The sequence below is a fragment of the Pterocles gutturalis genome, unplaced genomic scaffold, assembly GCF_000699245.1.
Source record: "Pterocles gutturalis isolate BGI_N339 unplaced genomic scaffold, ASM69924v1 scaffold28653, whole genome shotgun sequence".
Taxonomy (NCBI): Eukaryota; Metazoa; Chordata; class Aves; order Pterocliformes; family Pteroclidae; genus Pterocles; species Pterocles gutturalis.
In genome coordinates, this window is record NW_010126533.1 from 1 (window position 1) to 19391 (window position 19391).

Below are 19391 nucleotides of genomic sequence, written 5' to 3' on the forward strand. Positions count from 1 at the left end.
TATATATATATATATAATTTTTTTTTTTTACTCACTTATTGCCAGGTTTACAATGCTTTAGTTTATTTTTGTTTCCAAGATATATTTTGGAAAACCTCTTCAGGTCCTACTGAGTACAATTCATAAGCAGATGAAGATCTTGTTTATAGCAGCTAGAATACTACATTGAGTGCAAACCTGTCCTTTCTCTTCAAGTTGTTTCTGTTCCCTTAGGAGGTGCTCCACTCGAGTCACACTGTCTCCAATATCAGCAAAACCTGCTTGTGCTTCCATGAGATTATCCAATGTCAGTTTTACCTAAAAAACAACAACAAAAAACATAAAATAAACAAACAAAAACCAACAAAAACCCCACCCAAAACCCCATCACAAGATATTAATAAAATTAGAACAAACCTATGGCTTCTAAATATTCACCTACATCTTTTATAAGGGTCTGCATCTCAAATTTTGTCTTTCAGCTCATTCCAAAATGGAAAAGCCAAGGAATAAAGCAAAGATCAACTATTCTTCGAAGAGCTGCCAAGCTTCCACTGTTTATTTAGGTGCACACAGTTTTGAAGACCTGTAACTCCAGAGTCTATATTACACCAGAATTTGTATTACTCCAGCCTCCGGGCTGACAGTGGAGCTTTCTGAACTGTATTCAGTTGACTCTGGTGAGATTGGCCACTTACCATCACAGAAGTGATTCCTGGTAACATCACACGCATAAATGAAAAATTATTTAACAAGAAGTTGGTGTTTCATATTTTGGCCTACCAGACTGGCACTTTGCTCACTGTGCCTTATTCAAATGCTGTAAGATACTGATAGCTGACAGGAGTTTAATTTTTGAATATCCATTTCCTATTTGATAATGAAGGGCTTCTCTCCCAACTTCCTTTTTGGAATGCCAGCATACTCTCAGTATGGGTAAAATTTTACCTTATTTTCCAGAGAAAGCTGGACAGAATGAACAAATGAAGTACCTCTCTAAAATCATGTTCAAAGTGTCGAAGCTGCAGGCATTGTTCTAGTTTTAGGTGATGCTTGGTCCAAAATTGATCAAAAGCCTTTTCTGTTTCATCCAGCTGAGCCAACAACCTGTTAAGAAATTAGAATGAAAAGAACTTACATATTTCCTATAGTTCGTTTCTTTTAAGTTATACCAATTGATGGCAGAAGGCAGAGCAGGGTGATGGTGCGGAGCCTACACCCATGGAAGAAGGCTGTGTGTCAACCTTCCCTTAAGCAAAAGAGAATGAAATTTGCAGTGGGACAGGCAGGAATGTGACTGATGAGTGACAACAACGTGGATCCACTGTGGCAGTTGCAGTCCTGCCTCCTGACCTGCGGCAGGAACACAGAGCTGTTCCATGCGCTGGCAGCCAAAGGCAGCTGTCCCTCCCTAGCTTCCACCTAATTGTTCAAAGATCATTCACCCCAGGCTAATGCAGATTGAATATGATGCAATTATTATTTTAAGGAATCTTTAAAGCAGAACTCCACAAATTTTTCATTTTCTTCACCCATCAAAAATAGGCAAGGACTGAATAATTTTTCCCAGTCCATTAAAAACAATAGATGAGAAGCCATAATGCCTTCCATGGACATTCTTTCACTTTATGTAAACAATGAAACATTTATTTGCAAAGAAATCAGTATTGAGGTGTCATACATCTTGAGTAAAATGTCTGACACCAGACTAGTCAGTCATCCTCACAGTCTCTCAACGATCTATTAATTATATTACAAAGTAGAACATTTTAAACAGAAAAAAAATTAAAGTCTTCTCTGAATATCCTGTATGTCAATAGATGGGCAGTCTTTGGGCAGGCAGGGGACCAGGCCCGATCTCCTACGAGCCCACTGAGTGCTGGAATCATCAAGTTATTGGGACAAACACCAATAGCTCCCTCCTATTCCTCTCAAAAACAGAGGTCTGTTTTCAATCTATCCCTGAAAAACGTGTTTTTAATCAAAGCTAGTTGTTGAATTCAAGATGAATTCGCAAATTCCTTTGGGATGACCGTTTAAAGGATTTTAAAGTATTCAGTGAAAAATATCAGCTCAGCTTTACTTTTTGCAGCTTTGTTCCCAGTGAATGCAGACATGCTGAAACACTAGCATGACATTTTTATTTCCACTGCATCACATGGCACAGCAGAAACTTCTACACAGTGACTAAAAGCTTTATGGTAATAACTAGCATTGTAGGAAGGAATAGGGGTTTCTCTCTCTCTCTATGCAGCTGTGAAGGAGTATGTTTTGGAGGATCATCTTCATCTGTTCCTCCCCCAGTGTTTCCACAGACATGCACAAGCACATACCCTCTCATCTTACGTGGATTCAGATGCCACTTTCTAACCAGGCATAAAAGTTTGGAGGATGCATATGTTATGCAGTAAGTCCCACATTAAATCTTCAGCTAGGCAGTTAGTGGTCCAACCAAAAATTACAAAGAAATTCAGAACTAACTTAATTAAACTGTCAAGTTCAAACAACTTCCTCAAAGCTATTCCCTTCTCTGAGTTACCTGTCTAATAAATCCTGAAGAGCTGAACCAATAGGAATTTATAACCTGCATATTTAAATCATTTAAATTACACTTGCATGTTTTAGGAATAAATAAGCAACTTGCACAAGGTAATCTAGCTTCACTGACCTTTCTACTGTGGCCACATTTTCCAGTTCATCTGGACTGAGTTTGCTGTTGGCGCTTCGGGTGACTGGCTCCCTAATGCATGTCAGTAGGGTGGCCCCCTGCTTCACAGCTAGTTTCAGCTCATCCTGAGGGAAAAAAAAAAGCCAAACAAATTGTATATACTTATTCTAAAAACACTCACATCTCTTAGATGGACAAGATTGTAATGCTAAAGGAGGATTCCTTCATAGGTATTAAATATTTGGAACAAAATATGAATGCTTACCAAAGATGATATGGCTTTCTAGAAATGCAGAGACTACATCTATTCACTTTGAATAGTAGATATATTTCTGAGGAAAGGAATAGCATATAACTTCTGAGCAGAATGCATTTCTGACCAGGCAACTTGCAGAATACATTATTCTACCACAAACTGAATGTGTGCTGCAGATTGTTCAGTAAGCTGAGACACTGTGCTGAGTCGTGACACTTTTTAATGGAAGCCCTCTGATCTTTTTTGTGGCCGTTCTCTGGACTTGCTCCACCAGGTCCACGTCTTGCCTGTGCTGAGGGCTCTAGAGCTGGATGCAGTACTCCAGGTGGGGCCTCTTTGAGGATAGAGGGGGGAAATCATCTCCCTCGACCTGCTGGTCACTCTTTTTTTGATACAGCCCAGCACACGGTTGGCTTTCTGGGCTTCAAGCACACACTGCCGGCTCATGTTCAGTTTTTCACCTACCGACACCCCCAAGTCCTTCTCCTCAGGGCTGCTCTCAATCCATTCTCCTCCCAGCCTGTATTTGTGCTTGGGATTGCCCCAACCCATGTGCAGGACCTAGTTAGATCATTCTGTCTATTCCTGGACTATCGTCACAGATGTTCTCTACCTCTGCTCCAGTGTGAATTCATTCTTTCTGATGAATTCTTCATCAGGAGCCCATGCTATTCCAGATGTGATCCCATCACACCCTCTCATACAGTAGAAGTGACATTTCTCTGTTGTACCATTCCTGAAGCTGTAAAAAGTCTCTTTTCGTAGCTGAATCAAATCACTCTCCTGAACCCAGGTTTCTCTCCTCTTAAGAAGTTTCCAGACAATGGACTTCCAAAAGATGGCAGAAAATTTTGTTAAATCAAAACTCATATATTACACTGATGAAGCTGTCGTGAGACAACACTCACCTTCAGCTTGCTATGGTGGTCGGTGTGTGCAGAGAGGAGCTCCTCCGTGCACTGCACATCGTTGGGAAGTTCAGTCTCTGCTAGGTCTGTTCCAAAGGTCTGTAGCATCTGTGCTGTTGTTTTCACTGTCATTGCAAAGTTTTCAATAGCCTGGAAGGCAAGAGCATAAAGTCACCGACTGGTTATTTGCTTAGCCCTTGAACAATGCTCAGTCCTGCAGGCAGACTGTGCTGCGAGGATTACAGGCTTGTCAAGCTGGCCATGTTGCCCTTTTTGGGGTGGATATGCTAAAAGTTACAAATTAAATCCTGTGTCACAAATGATCTTTTCACAGGCCAGCAAGTATCATCATCTCCAGGAACCACCTGGGGAACTCCCAGAGCTTAACAAACATAATGAAACCACAGAGGGCATCAGCTTCAAAGCCAGGACTGGAACTTCAGATCCTCTGCCCATGCTTGCTGGGAAATTCTGCTTTGTTTAAAATTTTAATTAAGGCTTTATTTAAGTTGAGGAATCTCTGAAAGTATATAGGGCAAAGCCTTTTTACATTTATATTTATAAAGCCATTGTTCACTCAGCAGCAACTGTCTTCCTCCTGACTTCTGAAAATGTGCATCTCTCCATCCTGCCTGTCTTTACTAGATGCATTCCAGTCACTCCCTCCCATCTGTTCATATTGGCACACAAATACAAGAACAACTTACTGCAAATACAGTTAAAATGCATAAATTCATTGGAGCATTGCTATTTCTTTATCATTTGGGTGCACCAACACAAAACTTGCCAGAAATCTGTGGTTTTACTGAAGAAAGGGGACATGAGGAAGGCTTAAAAAGAATGCTGCCTTTTCAGAGTAGGATAAATTGGTCAGACTTGTGAGATGTGATTAATATGTGAAGATATCTTGTAGCAAGTAACTGCATGGGATGTTTTTTCATTATCATGCCCCAATTTTTTAGGGACGGTATTGTCTTGTCTAGCTCTTTATTCTTTACACTTTCTGATCTAAACCACTCAATGGTTTGAGTCAGTCAGCAGCACTAAGGATGCTCGTACACCCAGCCAAACACTACATAATTGTTGTGAGTTGCATTCCTTTATCCAGCAATTATGGGAATTCCTCATTTGCAACCATGACCATTAAAATTGTGCTGTGTGCTCAGTGAAGAACAAACTGGAGGTAGATCATGATTCAAAAGGTGCAGAAAGAAATTAAATTCCACATCTGTGACCTGAAACATGCCCCAGATGAGGCAATGCTAGCAGGGTTCATACCCTTCTTTCCTTTTTTCCCCATAAATTCATGCCTGCTTTCAACATAAGCAGTACAGAGCCACATATGCTCTGGCTCAGTGCTTAGCAGCTGTAGCCTGCTCTTCTTAGCACTGAAACTACTGGATTAAAGTTGGCTGAAATGTCACACTTCTGACTGCAACACAGAGCCTTCCATGACCAAAGGCCATTTACTAAAAGCCAAAAATGTGCTCTGTGGGCAAGAAGGCTCATAGGCTTACAGCCTTCCAGGATAAGAAAGCAGAAACAAAGAACAATGCAGTGAGATTGCTGTGTCACTACCATTTAGCAACAATTTAAAGATCTTTCAGAAAAAAAGCAATGGCAGGAGAAGATACGAGAACACTAAGAGAAGCAGCAAAGGGGATGAAGACCATAGCTCAGTAAGACTGGATGTCAGGCTGTTTCAAGGTGCCGTGGAGGCTGACATTTCCCTGATGGCAACCTCTTATCCAGCAGAGATTCCTTGTCTGACTGTACCACGCACCGTGAGCTTATCAGTGTTTCACTTAACAGCATGCTTGCTCCACCTCCCTCCCCATGCGTAAGAGAAATAAATTGTTTCATATACCTAAGTTACGTCTGTGGAGTTTTTTTTCAAGTCTCTGTGCTTGGTAAAAGTTTTTCAAACAAGTTTAACCAAAAGATCTGAGGATTGCATAGCCACACTCACCTAAAATCCTGGTTCACTTTTATTTGTAGATTTTACCAAACTATATATTCATGCTTTATGTAAACTCCTGTTGTTAAACAATACAGCCTTTCTTGTGCCTCTTTTTACTTCCCTTCCTCATCTTTTTAAGCCTTTAGCTGTTTGAAAGCTCATTTAGATGATTCCTTCAGACTCACCCCTCCTGCAAGGACATTATCGTATTTTTGATACTTTTAACATGTAAGCCTGTTCACCTATCTCAACCCTAACCTCACTGTAGTCAACACAGCTATAAATGCAGCAAACTAGTGTTAGAGGAAATTCAGATTCTGTGTTTGCATATTTAGAAGCCTGAAATATTTGGTGGTTCTCAAGGAGAGTAAAATTTAATTTTATACTGGCAGTAAAGCACAGAAAATCATAGCAGGGAAGTGACAAAAGTGATTTGACTTAACAAGGCTACCTCCAAAAAGCTCTTTTTCCTAATGTTAGACCTAACCTGAAGGTCAGCAACAACAGACTTAAACCCAAGTCTGCCCAGAACACTGCAAAACATTGGGGCTACTTCGATGTGAGCTCTAACATACCAATCTTGCAAGCAGATCCAGAGAGACAGATGCAAACATTGCATACAGTCTCTAGGAAATGAATTCATTTTCCAGGATCAGGACCCAGCTTTGCCCATTTTTGTTTAGATAGGATGAGATTATATTTTGGCTGCTGATATGCCAGAGTTTGGGGTTTGGTTTTTGTAAACAGTCACCTTTTCTAGGAACTATAATAGATTGTTTACAGGGTTTTGAAGCATTCACTGAAATGCATTAACCAACACAAAAAGGGAACAAACAAACCCGTAATAAGTTTCCTCAAAGGCAACGGAGTGAGAAGTCTTTCTGCCTTCCTACAATTATTAACTATTCTTCGGTTACTCCAAGTAAGACCCAGCTGGAGTGCATGTTTACATAGCACAGAAATGAAAATGAAAATAAAATCTAGTGTCTTGAATATTTTTCTTTGCTTAAAAACATGGATATAATTAATCATTAAAGTGAGAATCTTGACCTTTGATTCAGTAAAGTGCTAAAGCATATGTTCAACTTCAACCATGAGCTGAAGGCCTATGAATCTCATAAATTATTCAAAAGCTAAGAATGTGCCAATGGGCCTTGCTGAGTAAGAATACTATGATGTTGTTAGGCTCTAGTCCAGGTCAATAGTGAGATAAGGATTACTACTTCTATTACAAACTCTTGGGGAATTTACCTTTGAGTCATGGATTTCCTCTTTCCATTAATCCCTAGCAGAATCTGTAGGCTGAAATGCAGCTGAAGAGTAACTACTCAGTGGTTGCTCTACATTTGTCATCTGGACAATTCTGGGTGTAGACGTGTAAGAACAACACCAACACTCACAGTTCGGTGATGTATCCACTGACTGTGGCCGTACTCCAGGGTTCCTCCCAGCTCCCGGGTCAGCTGACTTTTGTCGATATAGCCATGCAGATCAGAGACAGAATTTAACATGATGATCTGAAACGAATCCAAACACAATGGACTGAGAGAAGCAACAAGCCTTTTCTGTCATTGTTCCTAGGATCTGGGTTTGCCTTAAACATATATGACCAAACTGTGGTTCCACCCCAGGTAGTAAGTTCTCATTATGTATTTGTTCATGCAATAACCACAGTTTATTTCCACCAGATTTTGCCTTCTCAACATGTACATGGCCATTCTTGAACTAACCATAATTTGACATCATCTTGCACTCTGAGGATGCAGTAACTTTGCATAGGCATCAAGAGCAAAAGTATGGTATTTATAATGTTCACGCAAACTTCCATCAAATAATTTCTATGTTTTCATAGAATCATAAGCTGGTTTTGTGTAGTTGTGCCTGGGATTGCCCTGACCCACATGCAGGACCTTGCACTTGGCCTTGTTGAACTTCATGAGGTTTTCATGAGCCTGTCCAGGTCCCTCTGGATGGCATCCCTTCCCTCCAGCGTGTCCACCACACCACACAGCTTGGTATTGTCAGCAGACTTGCTGAGAGTGCACTCAATCCCACTGTCCATGTTGCCAAGAAAGATGTTAAATAGCACTGGTCCCAGTACCGACCCCTGTGGAACACCACTTGCCACCAGTCTCCCCATGGACATCAAGCTGTTGACCACAGCTCTTTGGGTGCAACCATCCAGCCAGTTCCTTATCCGCTGTGTAGTCCAACTGTCAAATCCATGTCTCTCCAATTTAGAGACAAGGATGTTGTGCGGGACTGTGTCAAATGCTCTGCACAAGTCCAGGGAGATGATGTCGGTTGCTCTTCCCTTATCTACCAACTCTGTAACCCCATCGTTGAAGGTCGCCAAATTTGTTAGGCATAATTTTCGTTGGTGAAGCCATGTTGGTTGTTACCAATAACCTCCTTATTTTCCATGTGCCTTAGCATAGTTTCCAGGAGGATTTGCTCCACAATCTTGCCAGACACAGAGGTGAGTCTGACCGGCCTGTAGTTCCCCAGGGGTTACTTTTTCTCCCTTTTTAAAAATAGGGGCTATGTTTCTGCTTTTCCAGTCAGTGGAAACTTCACCAGACTGACACAACTTCGCAAATATGATGAATAATGGCTTAGCAACTTCATCCACCAGTTCCCTCAGGACCTGTGGATGCATCTCATCAGGTCTCATGGACTTGTGCACCTTCAGGTCAGCTGTGAGATCAAACCAGGATGTTCAGGAATTTATTCACGTGGGTCTTAAAAACCTCCAAGGATTGAGACTGTACAACCTCTTCAGGCAGTCTGGTCCACTGCCTGATTATCTCTGTGGTGAAAAAGTTTTTCCTTATATCAAGTCAGAGCTGCCCTTATTTCAGTTTATGTCAGTTATCTCTTGTCTCACAGAGCATGCACAACCTGTCTGCATGCTCTCAGTAACCTGCTTGGAGGGATTGGAAAGCTGCTGTTATGTCATATTAACCCTCCCAAGCCTCCCCTTCTCCAGGCTAGACAAGCCCAGTCTCTCAGCGTCTCCTTACAGAGAACATGCTCCAAGCCCTGACCTTGATGGCTCTCTGTTTTGAGCGAACCAAAACTGGACAGAGCATTCTCAATGCAATCTAATGAGAACAAAGTAAAGGGGGATTAATCCCTTGTTCTCAATCTGCTGGCTATGTTCCCGTTAATGCAGGATTCTGATAGCTTCCTTTGCAGCCAGTGCACACTGCTGGCTCATGTACAGCTTGCCATCTACCACGTTCCTGGGTCCTTTTAGCAGAGTTGCTCCCCAGTCAGGCTGCAGCCTATATTGTTGTCAACAACACAACACTTGTGCTGTTGAGAAGGAATAACATGGGTTCTTCCTTCTTGAGGAAGGAAGTCCTTTTGGAAGGAAGTCCTTCCCAGCTGCAGGACTTTTCAGTTGTCCTTTTTGTATTTCATAATACACTGGTTAGCTCATTCCTTGAGTTTATGTTCCAGTGGCTCTGTCTTTGAGTGTACCAACTGCTTTTCTCAGTTTAGCCTCTTCCAGGTCATTGATAAAACCAGAGCATGTCACAGCAGATATCACTACACCACCCCACTTGTTGTCTGCCTCCATGTATAGTATGACCCATTAATCATCACCCTCTGAGCCCAATTACGAACCTAGTTTTTAAATCCATCTAGTTGTCCACCCCTCCAGACTTTAACATCGTAAGGTGGTGTCATAGTGAACCACTTGGATACAAGAATATTGTGGGAGACTCCTTTGGTCCCATGGACCTGTATGGGGTTGAATATTCTCAGGTAGTCCCTGACTCTACTCTTTTTCACTTCCAGCAGTCATCTTCTCCTTCTAAACACAGAGGCCAGGAGACCTTGTTGGTGAAGATACTGAGGCAAAGAAAGAACAGAGTACCTCAGACAAAGCTAAAGGGAAAGTTTTCCCTCAATATGTTACCAAACGCTCTTTTGTTATGATCAAAGCCAGAAAATTCAAAAACTAGATCGTCTTGGAGTAGCCTCAGACTGGAACGTGAAGTCTATGCACTACTTCTGAATTGCAAGTCACCTTTGAGAAAGTAAGCCTCAACTGCTTTGTAGCTCTTCCCCATCAGAGATGTCGCTGACAAGCTGGACATCTTTTGATACTCCAAACTCCCTTGAAACTACAGAGGAACAGTGTCATGCACTTTTCTTTTGGGAAGATGTTTGTTTTAACTCAGCATGAGCCACAAAGCAAGTCTATTAATATTGCCAGCTATAGTGCTACCCAACAGGGCATGACTCTTTGCCCTGCAGGCATCTCTGCAGGAGAAAGCCTGGGAGCAATCCAACATCCACCTAAGAAACCAATCTTACAGAGCACTGTCATCTCCTGCACTTCTTGCCAGACTGAACACAGCCATGTTCAGTAAGCTGGAGAATACAGGAGAGCAGCAGTTTAGAAGAGGAGGGCCTGCATAGGAAGGTCAGCATGGAACACAGAGCCGCGGTGGGGTTGCTTCATGATGGGTTAGGCCATCTGAAAGAAGTCACAGTCTACAAAGGTCAAAGAAGTGCCTGCTGTGGACAGATCATTCAGCCTTTTGTGTATGCTATGAAGATGCTTTAATACCCTTCCCATGATGGGAGGTTCCTTAGGTAAGTCTCTGGGTGTTTCTTTTGAATTCCCAGATTTATCTCAAATGGAACCTGGTGTATCTCCTGTATTTCTGTATCTTGTTCCTGGGTAATGGTGTCAGTAAGTCATAGATCCTGCATTTCCTTATTGTGTCTAGTTCATTATTTCAGCCTTTATTTCCTGTTCCTGTTTGATCTTCTGGCTTCTACTCAATCTAGTGTTGATTTAACCCAGCAAATCTGTTTTACTGAACATATTTGCAGTCTGATAGCTCAGATAAACTTAGTAACAAATGTTTCCTTAACAAATGCACACCATATTCTTGCAGTCCCTTTTGAATGCTCGTGTCCTGGCCCTGACTCGCTTATAGTTGTGACAGGAAATGCAGCCCATCCATGGCCATGATGACATTAATGCTGTCATAGTGCCAAACGCACAACATGAACAAACATCCTGCAAACAATTTAAAAGATGATGGTGGTATTAAAGATAGGTAGTGATATCTAATTCCTTGAGTAAGGATATCTCCCATGGGACAAGAACTCTGTGGCCCTGTTCTCGTGCTTGGCACGTAGGATGTCATTTTCAAGGGAGAAAAATAGATGTCACTCTCAGTAACTTATACATTCTGAAACTGGGGTGCACAGGGGCATGCCCAGAGGGTGTTTTTAAATCCATCTAACAAACAAACACAGGTGAAAGGCCTCTCCAGAGAGCATGGCAGACCCCAGGAACTTCGGACACCTTTAGCATAACCCTAAGAAGCTTATAATAGCATCAGGCATTTGTGGGCATGCTGTATATAAATCTGACAGGCTGTCTGCAGATACCTGGGCAGGAGGCAGGCAGATCTAGCAGCAAGCATATCATGCTCTTATTTTTTTTAAGTTTGCTTTCTAAGAGCTCTGTGGAGATATCCAAGATGGCTCAAAATCTGAATATCCAAATGACCCCAAACTAAACTCATATCTTGATTTTCCTGCCTGTAAGAGAGGTAAGATACTATTTAATACTTAACACAGTGCTTGACTCCTGCCTAGAATTAATCTCCCTTCCAACTTTGATATTTTGAAGTTGGATTTGAAATGTAACACTCGTCAAATACTAGTCCTTGATGAAGTTGTCCCTTTCTGGGCTGCAGTCGCTGGTACAACAGTCGCTATGGTAACAGATTGTGGCTTATTAAATACAGGAACATCCACTTTTTAAGGTGCTATAAAATCACAAGATTTTGTTTTGTAATCAAACATACATTTTTACATCAATTCTGCATTTTTGTTACCAAAAAGCCACCCTTGCCAAACTACAGTCAGCGTTACAATTTAATCCACAATGACCAAGTGAATATTCATGGCTCCTGATCTGTTTGCATTGTAATAAATGTGCTGCTGTCTCTTACCTCAAAAGAAGCATAAAGTGCCTTAAACATCTGAACTTCAAACTTAGGTATTGACAGAGCTAGAATTCTTTGGAGGAGAGCCATGGGTCTTTTGCAAAACAATATAAAACCACAAACAAAATCCAAAACAATCATATGAAATTACTCCAATAAAGTCATTGTGGAACACAGTACAAGTCTGGTCCAGGATGAAATACCATCAATAATCATAATTCAAGTTTATTTTTAAAACACTTTGAAACTACATGCAAACACGCAACTAGGAACAACTCCCAAAAGAGCTCACATAGAATAATTTAAAACTTAATGTCTTTCTGGGTTGATAACCTGCTTCAAATCACATTCTCATCAACCCACACCATATACCAAGTACGCATAAAAAGAAGTGAAAAACAAGCTTTGAATCTTGAGGGCATGGGGATCATAAAAGGCATTAAGAATGGGCAATGCTATGCAAGCCTTCAGTGGGGCACTGTCAGCAGTCCCATGGGTAACACACAAACCAGTGCAGAATTCAGCCCTAGCCTGTCACTGCTCTGTAGTCCTAAATACTTATGTTTGTCACTGGAGTGAGAAGATCTACTTCTGCCTACATCAGGGGAATGGCTCCATTGAATTAAGATGTCAATACTTAAAAACCAAGTCACATTTTATAGCTAGACTGACCATTCCACACGGGAACGTGTCCATTAAATACTGTGAAGCATCCACTGGTAATTAACTCTTCAGCATTATTATTACATACACCACACAGACCAAGGTAAAAGTCCCCAGTTGCCACTTTCAGTCAAATTTCAGTTACTGGGTTATGAGAAATTACTGACACCTAAGAACTGCAGACATGGAGATAAAGAAAACACACAGACCAAAAACTGCATGCTTACCGGTACCTTCATTTTAAAGTCATCTCGATAGAGTTTAATGCCAATGTCAGCGATTGTCCTTTGGATAAAGCGGGAGGGTCGCAGGACAAACACCAGCTGCAGGTTTCCTGGAAATGCTCCCTGCGAGAAATATAGAACTATTAGAAGGAACAACTCTGCCTTACAGGAAGGCCAAGGGCATTTTCAGCCAAGTGTTTCCTAAAGAGGGCAAAGCAGGTAGGACTTACTGAACCTCGCTCAGGCCAGCTGCTAATAGTATCAGCTGGTCCATTCAGCGTGTGCCCATTGTCACCATCTCCAAAGCCAACAGAAAGACTGGCCCATGGATTTTACTGCCCAGCTATACACTGCTTTCTGATATCGATTTAGCACAGAGCTCTGAAGTTTCTGCTCTCGTGCTTTCCTCCCCTCGATCTGAACTGCATCAAGACCCCTTTCACTACCACACCATAGGTTCTACCAGTTTTTTAGGCTGCAGACACTAGAGGGCAAAACTGGCCACCCATGTTGGAGTCAGTGAAAAACGCTGGTGGCACAGATGAATTCCCCAGGCTGACCTACCTTCTCACTCTTAACTTCACATATTTTCCCCCCACGCAGGCACTCAGCACATTCACCAGACATGGCCCTGTCTGCAACACCCAGCCTACATCCCTCATGCAATTCTCTGAACTTATCAAGCATAAAAAAATAAAAATTTCTAGAAGAGAGCAGCTAAAAAGAACCGAGAATGAAAAGCAACTCTGTTTAAATTCCTTGAAATAAAGTTGCCCTGGTGATCCCTCCATCCTACACCCCGATGTGTAAGTGCTGGCTCATCACACAGCACATGTTCCTTGTAATAGATGTATAAAACCAGCTGCTTTTATTAGCACTGAAAATCAGTGCTTAGCTCTGACTTTTGCAAATGTGATATAATAAGCTAGTAAGAGTTTCTAACAGAGATCACTTATGACCACGCAAACACAAGTCCCTTGGGATCTGTTTCTTTCATAAGCAGGCCACGTCATCACTCCTCAGTGCACAGAAGGGTACCTCTGTTATACTCTTCTAGGAACCAACTTCAAATTACTAGAATTTATATTGCAGCAAACCCAGCAAATAAGGAATTTATCCTAATTCCACTGTAAACAAGGCTGTGTAATTTGTTACAGCAGCTTCCTCCCTCTCTTATTTAACACTCATGAGCTTCAGGGCAGGGGAGAATCTGCATCTACAGCCAGAAAATGGGAGCTAAAAATGAGCACACGAGATTGTATCCTGTGCTGAAGTTTCAGGAGATAGTTTTAATTTCTATGAGATAAATAACAAAAGCAAGCACTTACTGCTATCCGTGTCAGGGATGCCTTGACTGCGCTCCATTTGTCCCGTCGTCTGTCTATGATGATGATGAATCCAATGCTGGCAGCCTCCAGACTGCAAAACAGATGAAATAAGTATGCTGGGTTACACGGAGATACTCCCGTTCCAAGGAAGAGTACTGCAGCAAAACACAGCCTCCGTCAGATCACCCTCTAAGCCCATTATGAAAATGCAACATACAGTGGAAAGAAATGAATATTTGGCAGAAATCCACATGAAAATGAAAGCTGACAAATTTTCCAGCGTAAGGCAGCTTACGCAAGACGTTAAGATTTTATCTGCTAAATCTCTCAGCTGCTATGCTACTTTGCTGCCAAATCTAGGTGATATGAATAGTTCAGGATCACTAATCACGCTGTGTTGTATTGAAGACAAAAACCTCAGATCTCGTTTTCTCTGCAAAATAATTCAAGTTATTAGACACCCCACTTCAGTCTTCATTCTCCAAGTACGCTGACATCTGACAGGGGCACTTAGCTCCAGGGAGTCAGTATCTCCCTAGTGTCACCACCCTGCCTGTGTACACAATGCCCCAGGATTCTGGTAGGCAAAGCAGGAATTGAAGAATTGTATCTTGCTAATCACAAACTGGTTCTAGGGTTGCAAGTCATTCAAAAGTATCCTTTCAACATATTGGCTAGAATATCAGTTACTGTTCCATCTCAGTACTTTTCAAGGAGGATCTGTGAGGCACTGTTTTGATGCTCCATCCCATCTGCGTAGACCTCAGAAACATCCCATCCTCTCTCTCCCTCAAAAATCCCACTTTGGTGTTCAGGGCTTCAGGGGGACTGCTCTACTCTTTGCCTTCCAAGAGTGCTCAGAGTTGGAGAGAAGTCCCTGGAAGCTAATAAGCACACAGTGAGAAAAATCTTCAGAAACGTCATTATTGCAGGATGGATCGGTCATCTCTGGACAAACCAGAGTCTCTTTAATCTGAGTCTCTTTAATGCTGTCTCTTGATTATGCTTTATATATTTTTGACAGCCGTGTTAATTTTTGAGAACCATGTTAAAGCAGCAGGAAAACGGGAATGTAGGGGGACATAATTTGAATCAAACAGATCACCAAAATATGGCCTCTATTCCAAAGAAACAGAAAACATATATTGGAATCAGCATCTGATTAGGTTTTCAGCTTAGACTCGTGCAATCAGTTTGTACCTGCTGAGTATCTCTCACACAATAAGTGGACACACAGAATCAGGTTCAATTCTCATGCAGTTCTGTTGAAACCAGTGATTTATAACAAAATTACCAACAAAGTAGGTGTGTTAGCTGAAGTTAACAAAATGCTGATGTTGGTCTAAAGAAATATATAATTCAACTAATATCAGGTTAATAAAAATTAGAAAAATCTGTTCTTCACAAAATTTATGATGTAGCTAAACCACAAGTAACTCTGTCCACAGGCACCATACTCACACAAGCTGACTGCACCCAGAAATTGCCGTGTTTTGCCCATCTACCTGGTTTGAGAGACTGACTAAAGGCTTTCTAATAGGAGTGTACACGGAAGATTGGAGGCCTAAAAGATTGCAGAATCAGACCCTCACACCTTGGTGAGCAAACTGCAATGGAAGTAACTGACAAAACAGCATCGGACAAAAGGAACAAGAACAACTGTGATTTAAACAAACAGAAAACTATTTGTGCCAAGTAAAACTTGCCTCTGTGTCTCAGAACTAACTCTTAAGTCCCATTTTTAAAAGCCCCTCAAACATGTAGATCAGAAGTCACTTAAAAAGGGCCCTTTGCTGTTTTTTCAAGTATATGTCCGTGATCAAGCAGTTCATTTTTTAAGGTGTTCTGCATGGGGATATGTAACAGCAGAAATGCATCCAGGCATCAGATGCAACAAGAAAAATTAAATTAATAGATAATAGGAACAAGAGCTTAGGAAATACAGATAGAGACAAGAAAATGCAAGAGAAGCAGCAAAGGAATTTTCTCATGAAATTAGGCTTGGCAAGAGCGGTCATGGGGGTGGGGAGAGCTGGGAATAGTGAACATATGGGAATAGGAACATTGCCACCGCAAATCAGAGTGTTGCAGGCCAGTTAAAGAGGCAGACTGAGGAAATGAAAGCTTAAATAGATACTTAGGTAATGCTTTCGATTTAGATATGAGAAGAGAGCAAAGGAGAGCAAAATACAACTGAGTGTGCACTCTAGCTATGGTGGGGTGCTACTCGCAGCTCTCTCCCTGCAAGACCAGGTGTAGTAACTGCAGCTGTCTGGCAAGGACAAAACCTGCCAACCAGCCCTGCCTGGCACACGGGCTGCAGGGGAAGGCACAGGCCAGAATACTTTATTACACAAACAGTGCAGGTACAGTCCTAGCTCTGGAAGAGTACAAAGAACAAGCCAAGGCATGAGATCTGAGAGAGATTTGTCAGGGTAAAATGAGAATGAGGCCATTAAGCAAGCAATGCAGGTACCTATTGCAGTATATATCATTTATATATATATATATCATATACATAATTGAATTTATTACATTGTCTGAGATTAAATGGGTAAAAAAATAAAGAATTAAAAATTACATGATTTGAAGGAGGAAAAGAGTGGGGAGGCAAGGTGCGAAAATCACATGCTGCTAAAAAGCAAAGCAGCTGAGCACAGAAGAAAGTGGGGGAGAATATTGACATCACTCAAAATCACTCTGGCAGACCACACAAAGGCAAGCAGCAAAGAAACCATTCAGAGGTACAGCTCTGTAAATCTTGGCTGCCACAGGTTGAAGGATGCAACACAACAAGGATCTAGACAAGAGAGACACCTTTGAACAACAGAAAAATCAAAATGGGCCTGTAAACCTAACGCAAAGCTAAACCTCAGCCTTCTGCAATGTTATTCCCTGCTTTTCATCTTGATGTTCAGGATGGTATCAACTGTCTCCACTGAGATAAGCCAATAGTATTTCTATGTTTGGTTTTTTGTTGTTTGAATTTTGGTTTGGTGTGGGTTTTTTTGGTGGAGGTTTTTTTGGTTTGTTGTTGTTGTTTTTTAACTATATAGGGCTGATTTAACACCTAAATTTAGCCAGGGTAACAGAGAGAGTGTCAGCAAGTGATCCTATTTCAGTCAACAAGCTGAAAAGAAGGGCATACCAAGGTCTGAATGTCATTTGTCACTAAGTGATGCATGCAGGCAAACGGCTGTGGGAAGACACCTAGCCCAGATGGCAGCATCAGTGCAAGTGGATGTATGGCTGAGAAACCCCACTCGTGTGTATCCGGAGGAAGGAAGTTTGTTTAAAAGCAAACACACACACTCTATCAATGTTTTCTCAGTGTCAGTACTGTAACACCTCTACCCTCATTCTGGAAATGCATTGGTGTTTCTCCAGTTCTGTGAAAAGAGGGATTTGAAAATCCTACACAGCAGGTAAACATCAAGTTTACCTCCAAATTAAATTCTGGCATATTTTCCCAGATCTACAGATGCCTGGCAGAGAGGTTCCCTTTCCCTGAATGAAATGTGTGCAGTCAGCAGAGCTGTTCCATCCTCAGCTCTGAATTCAGGTTAGCCCTTAAACACTGATTTGAGGAGGCCAGGAGATGTTGAATTTCCTGACCTCTTTCAGAAAGAGAGAAGGACACCTGTTTATCAAAGTAGTTGATCCATGTCAGTTGGAAGATAAGGGAATTCTGGCCATGGAATAAAGCAAGTTAAAAAAGGCTTTCTGGAGATATCTGTTGTAAGTGTACATGCCCAGAGGTATGCATGTGCATATACCATGTCACTCAAAGTGTGTGGATGTGTATGTATGTAGTCCCCTTTGGTGGAGCACTCTCACGAGCAGGCGTTGAACCAGAGGGAAAATTAATCAGATTACAAAAATCTCCCAGGGCTGATCTCCCATCCTGGAGTGTAATTAATGTTTTAAAGCCCAGAAATGCAAATTTTATTTACAGCCCACCCTGAAATACTGTGGTATGCCTCAGCTAGTAAAGCAAATCTGCTCAGCAACATCAAAGACAAGTGCATGCCTGTGCGTCTGAATAACATTTGCTGTCCATCTTTATCTTTTTAATGTTTTGTCATATGGGCACATAAGATCAATCATTCCAGAGGGACTTAGAAATTTACTAACTCACTGAATGATGTCATTTGTGATCACAAATCTTATCTCCACAACTAGCACGAACCTTATTGTACAGGATATGCAGAAACAGACACTACAAAAGACATATTCTCTCTACATTTGCCTGAAAAATGATGCTGATTTCTCTGCTTCACTGAACTATGAAGAAGGAGGTATTTTCTATGATAAACTGAATGAACTGCTTTTCAGACTTACTTCATCTTACCTGATTCATGGCCATACCCTTTGTAACTCCAGAAGAGTTAAACACTGTTGTAATACACACAGTAGTATGCAGTACAGTAGTGCTGATGAAAGTAACAAATGCAGTCCCTGTACTGCTTGCTGAGATGTATGACAGAGACACTCTCTGTGCATGGACCAGCCAGCTGCAGATTAACAAGGCACTGCTGCGCCCAAATAGGTCCACTACTTATGCTACATGAAGATTGTCCTTCATATAATTATGTCATAAATCACACAACCAAAGCTTGCTGCTCAGGTTCTTCCTCTTCTAAATCAATATCTTTGTCCCTCACCATCTATATAAGGGGTGGCAAGTTTCACACAGTGACTCAAGAAATGCAGTCAATCTTTCTAAAACAAAACTGATAAACTCAATCAAAACAAAAGTCCATCTAGCCCAATATCCTGTCTCCAGCATTGGTAGGTAATGGATACTGAGGCAAAAGCAGAAAGAAAGTGACAAGAACAATCTTTCTCTTGGTATACTCTCCCAAGTCCCAGCATTAAGGAATATATAGATTTCTTCACCAGAGTTTTCATTTGAGCTGTTGTGTTCAACTGCCACTGACGGAGCTATCCTTCATAAATTTTGCTGAATTTCTTTTGAACCCACCTGTACTTTTGGCTTTCACACAGGCTGAAGAAGCATAAAGCATTTCTGTCTATCATGTTGACAATGTAACGTGCTAGTTCCCCAACAGGTGACAACATTACTGGGAATCACCCACCAGCGTACCAAACACAAGGAACTGGAAAACTAGCTTTGTGTTTTTCTCAGCCACTATTGCTGTTTTATTAGCCTTGAAGCTGGTCATCCTCCTAGTCCTGAAGCTAGTGAAGAAATACATGACAGAGTTTCTCCTGGCAGAACAAAAGCCCTACACAGCAGAGTGAAACAATGAAGCTGTTAAATTCACAGTTTGTGGTTTCTCTCAGCTTGCTTTGGCAACTCAGTATGGGGAATACATGTAGGCGGAGCTGGAAAACTTCTTACTCAGACTTGAAGGAGGCACGTTTTCCCCTCATCATCCTCTAAGCACCTTTATAGGC

The 19391-nt window shown here is 41.5% G+C and overlaps 1 protein-coding gene across 1 annotated transcript in view; it reads right to left on the bottom strand.

Annotated features, from left to right (window-relative positions):
* Window positions 1-177: 177 nt before the first annotated feature.
* Window positions 178-19391, bottom strand: part of LOC104460678 (probable guanine nucleotide exchange factor MCF2L2) — a gene marked incomplete at its 3' end in the record, with an annotated part of 46035 nt that continues 26821 nt past the window's right edge. Inside the window, exons 4-10 of the mRNA XM_010079016.1 lie at window positions 13967-14061; window positions 12646-12761; window positions 7172-7288; window positions 3812-3961; window positions 2648-2772; window positions 972-1086; window positions 178-297 (exon numbers count right to left, since the gene is read on the bottom strand). Of these exons, the coding sequence (XP_010077318.1) occupies window positions 178-297; window positions 972-1086; window positions 2648-2772; window positions 3812-3961; window positions 7172-7288; window positions 12646-12761; window positions 13967-14061 (838 nt within the window). The remainder of the gene's footprint in view (window positions 298-971; window positions 1087-2647; window positions 2773-3811; window positions 3962-7171; window positions 7289-12645; window positions 12762-13966; window positions 14062-19391) is intronic.